This window comes from Erpetoichthys calabaricus, chromosome 3 (assembly GCF_900747795.2).
Source record: "Erpetoichthys calabaricus chromosome 3, fErpCal1.3, whole genome shotgun sequence".
In the NCBI taxonomy this organism is placed as follows: Eukaryota; Metazoa; Chordata; class Cladistia; order Polypteriformes; family Polypteridae; genus Erpetoichthys; species Erpetoichthys calabaricus.
In genome coordinates this window covers 300114227-300119308 of record NC_041396.2, presented here as the reverse complement: position 1 = coordinate 300119308, position 5082 = coordinate 300114227, and the positions used below count along the sequence as shown (strand labels likewise).

At 39.5% G+C, this 5082-nt stretch overlaps 1 protein-coding gene across 1 annotated transcript; it reads right to left on the bottom strand.

Moving 5' to 3' along the window:
* Positions 1–559: 559 nt before the first annotated feature.
* Positions 560–2884, bottom strand: hoxc4a (homeobox C4a). Its single transcript, XM_028798584.2, is given in 3 exon segments — positions 560–1311; positions 1313–1632; positions 2282–2884. Coding segments are annotated over 3 exon segments (930 nt in total). The 5' UTR covers positions 2832–2884; the 3' UTR covers positions 560–1251.
* Between the last annotated feature and the right edge of the window lie 2198 nt (positions 2885–5082).

Sequence of the window (5082 nt, the reverse complement as noted above, 5' to 3'; positions counted from 1 at the left end):
ACTTTAATGTTAACGGATGCCAACTAAAACTTATCAGAGAATCACCAAAAAGAAAAAAGAGAGAAAAAAAAATCATTACACTTTTAATTGGATTCGTTTGTAGAGACACAAGTAACAGCCATGGCCTAGAGGACACACATCTACAACTTTAGGAAGGGTTTGGTAACATCACTTCATTTTTCAACAACCTAATACAGAATTGCTACAGCATTATTATTTTTTTTTTTTTTTAAAATAAGTGCTATATTTACGTATTTGTGTTAGAAAGCGAGAGAAGGGGTGGGGTGGGGAGTAAAATTACGTCTTAAATACACTGAAAAAGAAAACAAATTTGTTTCAAACCTTCTAAATTGTAACAATAGCTCTTAGAAACTTTAAGAAAGTTGATTTGCGCTCAGACATCCGGAATTAGCCCAATTTTGGTTATTTCTTTTATAAATTTGTGCCTTGCTCGCTTGGTTTGCGTGTTGAACTTTAACCCCATCACGCTTATCGTACAATATGTCAAGCAAATAAAAAACAAAACGACTATCAGCCTTCAAAAAAGAATGCAGAACTGTTTAAAATGAATAAACACTCACTGTTTTATTGACCACTATGAATATCACAAATACACTAATCTTCGTTTATTGCATTTCACAATGAAAGTGTAAAATCAGTCTAAACACATTTTTTTTTTTATCACCACAAAGCTATCTAGATATCTTTTATGCTAAATAAATCACAGTATATTCTTAAGAACTGAAACAATTACGTTAAGAAGAATCAGACATTTTAATTTGTCTAATATTTGTTCACATTAAAAAGGGAACGAGAATGAAAATGAAAAAAATAACGGGATATGGAACGGGGAAGAAAAGAGAAAGACAGGAAGAAGTTTGTTCACTGACATTATCAAAATAAAAAATAAATTAAGAATAGATTAAAATAAAAACACTACATTGTGCATTTCATAGGCAGAGCAAGCGTAAATGCCTGCAATAATCCCACAGAATTTATAGTCTCTTTCACAATATGATTTTTTTTTTGTCAAAAATAAATTAAACCCTGAAATAGCGTAAAAAATCTGAAGATTTTCGCATCATTCCATGCTCATCTGTATCATGCATTTTCTGATTTCTCTGGGCTTTTTGAAAAGACCTCGCGTTTCTTCTTTATTTTTTACGCACAAGAAAACTACGAAGGACCAAAATATATATTATGCTTTTATAAATAATCAGTCATTTCCTTTCCAATGGCGCAGCTTGGTGTTTATAACCGGGTGATATCATCTCCATGGTCGGAAGCCGAGACCCGTGAGAGTTCTTCCGAGGGCTGACACGCCAGCCACCGTCGCGGCGGCGGCGGCGGCTGCTGCTGCGGCGGCTGCAGACGAAACCGTTGTACCCGATGTGGCAGAAGATCTGACTTTGGTGTTGGGGAGCCTGTGGTCTTTCTTCCATTTCATCCTCCTGTTCTGAAACCAGATTTTGATTTGCCTCTCGGAGAGGACCAAGGAATGGGCGATCTCGATCCTTCTGCGTCGCGTTAGATACCGGTTATAGTGGAATTCCTTTTCCAGTTCTAAAACCTGCTGTCTGGTGTACGCAGTTCTAGATCGCTTGGGCTCCGCTCCATTGTAATTCGGATTCACTATAGCGGTTGGAGAATCAAAGAAGGAAAAAGGGAGTAGAAGAAGAAGAAGGAGAAAAGCAAGAGAGGGAGAGAGAGGGAAAGGGAGAGGGAAAGGGGAGAAAGGGGGAGAGAAGCAAAAGAGCGGTGTGAATTGAGATCCGAGAGGTTTTGGGGGACAAAAGTGTAAAGAAATAAAACACAAAACAACTAGATCTTTTATAAGGAAACATGCGGCACTTATTCTAGTGGAAGACGTTTCCATCCATTCAAAAAATAGCTTCTGAATTATTTATGTTGCATTTCAAAGCTGAAGCTACATTTTCCCTGTCCCCCTCTCTCTCTCTCTCTCTCTCTCGCTCTCTCTCTCTTTCACACACACACGCAGGCACACATTCATAACAGTACGAAGCACATGGCCAGAGCTGCCCAGACAACTACCTCAGCTATAAAATTTATGGTGGGTGTAATTACCACTTCGGAGCCGTAAATCCAGCTCAATTGTGCTATTTCCAAGGCTCCTCTCCTATCGTAACACAGGGTGCTTTGAAGAGAGGGGCAAAATAAAAACACACAGGGAGAAGGAGAGAGAGAGAGAGAGTGAGAGAGAGGGGGAGAGGCACGAAGAGGGAGAGAGAGAGAGAGAGAGAGAAACACACAAGTTTCCTACCGGTACTGACGTGGATTTTCTTCATCCAGGGATAAACTACGGGCTGCTTGGCGGCGGCAGCACTGCCTGGATGCTCCGAATTGGGCTGGCTGCAGGCGGGGGGCAAAGGCGGCGGGGTGGACGGGGAGTTGGGTAGTGGGGCTGCCTCACAGGATGCTGCCTGCAGTTTCCCAACAAGGAGATGCCCAGGCTGGGGGTGTCCAGCATGTCCTCTTTGGTGCGTCGAAGGGTTCTCAGGATCAGGGATGCTTGCACAGCTGTACTGGCGCTCCGGGTAGCTTGGCCGTGGAGGGTACAATTCCTGGTGATGATGCTGATATCCCGGGTCCCTAGTCCGGCTATAATACTCAGGGCTGTGGTCAGGGATATAGTTATTTTGCGAGTATTCCTCGCATGGAGGAAATTTCGGATCGATGTAGTTAGAGTCCATCAAATACGAGCTCATGATCATTAATTTCTGGAGTGGAAAATAATTTTTCTCGCTTTGTCGTTTTTCTGCTCCATAAAGCCCTCCTACTAGCAAGCGACCCCGTAAAGTTAGTTTAACCATGTGACTAGAAGAGCCAATTGCGTGGAATGAGGTAGTTCCCGGATAAGGAACCAAAGTCTTATTCAAAATGATCCCCCCCCCCCCTACACACACCACCACCCCTGTCGTCCTCACACCCCCGTACGTACAAGTGTGTTTTTGCACTAGCAAACTGGGACACCTATAGGCCTACAACATAACTGGGTTAAGAAAATGAGATGATAGTTCAATTAATAAACAAGGAAAACAACTTACTGTTTCCAGGGACAGCGAGAGAGAGAGAAAGATGGCAGGAGAAGGAGAAGGAGAGAGAGAGAGAGAGAGAGAGCGGACAAGAAAGGGAAAAGGGAAAAAGAGAAATGAGAGAGAAATGGATAGGGGGAGAGACAGAGATGGCGGGGGTGTCAAGCTACATACTCGAACTGTTTTATATTCACGTCAAGGTAAACTTCTAGAGGTAATTCTATTCATCGGACTGTAAAGTCTGAATCAAACGAATCTTCTTCTTCTTCTTCTTCTTCATCGTCTCGGGTCTAAGTGATGAAGAAGTTACTCAAAGGAGAGAAAGGTCAACATGTATCCATAAAAGAAACTTGAACCCTAATGCTAAGAAATATTAAGAGAGAGAGAGAAGAAGAAGAAGAAACAGCAGGATAAAATGGAAGGAACCATTAACCAACAGGGGAAAAAAAAGATCCAGTATAACTTTGGGGGATTATTAAAAATAATAGCAATAACAATAACAATAAAAATAATAGTGTCACTGCGACTTGTAGATCTTCTATGCTAATGCAAATGATGAGATATGGCACGTGATTAGAATGTTCATGGTAAATATAACGTGTAAATCGTTTTTGTAACACATTTAAAATAGCATATAACTTACAGACTGACTGAGAAAATCATCCATAAGCCAAATTATTATTTTTTTTTAACCATCATACCATTTTGAATTGTGAAGCCTACTAAGCCTAAATGGGGCGCCCGGACATTGTAAGGCACATAAATAATAGTTGGTAAAATTTAGTAAATATTAAAAAGTGTTTTTAAAAATGGCCGAATCTTTTGCAGCAATTCAAAGAAATCCACACTATCCACATCTTACATTTCTTGCAAAGTTTCATCTGTAGAAGACTTTTTAAAACTCGCAGTTTACTGCAAGCTGAGTGTCACTCTGGAAGGAGATGGATTTCCACCAGAAATATTTCGCCACAGAAGATCGCGGGGGCTTCCATGTTTAACAGTGACATTTGTAAACAATCTCCGAGCAGCACTTCCTCACATTTTTTTTTTGTAATCATAAAAATGACACACAAAGTTAGATGTTTATGTTTTATTTATTGTTGGCAATGCACGGGAGATGCTGAAAGCATTTGGCTCAGTGCAGCCACGTTTTATTGGGCTGTAAAATGCAGTAAATCACTCACTCGGAATAGTAGTTGCTCTTTCAAACGCTTTATGTGGTCTTCTGCTGCATATGGTCCCTCTTCCCCACAGAAACATTATTCCACTCGCTCCTTTGTTAATCATTCAATAATAGCCGTTATCCGTATAATATTATAGCCATTACTTCTTAAGAGATAAGGGTTAATATAATATTTTCTTTGACACCGATTTCACATTCAGAGATAAGATGTAAATAACCTCGTACTCTTTCTAGGAAGTGTGGCAATGACATCGACCATAAATTCCCCTAGAGACGAACTTGCGATTTCAATTTGTTTAACACAAATTCGGTTCTACAGGGTATATATAGACGACTTGTGCATGTTTGGAAGGGAAGTCTTAAAGAGGCTGAAATGGCTGCTTTTGAAATCAGCATAACATGGAGACAAGAACATTGGCAACAAGTAGTCTGCTTTCCTTGGAGAACTCCTCGAGAAATTTTTTCAATGACCATTTTAAAGATTATATTACTTTAGTTTTTTTTTTTTTTAATGACTGCTAAAGTGTCCACGAAATTTGACTTCCTAGACACTTTCCCTTTGAAACACACTTAACGCACTTTAACGCTGCTTTGTATGATTAAAAAAAAAGAAGCTAAAAATGATAAAAGCAGCATTCTCTAATATTTCATTAAACAAAAATGCGTTTTTAAAATACACTCTCTGAGATTTGCAAACTTATTTTGTTTTTCATAATGTGTTTTTGTAAAGTTCAGAAATAAAAAGCCAAACCTTTAACACTTAGCAACAGGGGAAGAAAGCCATATAAGAAACAAAGCTGTATATAAATACAAAAGTTTTCTAGCTTGGATATGTGTTTAGCGAAT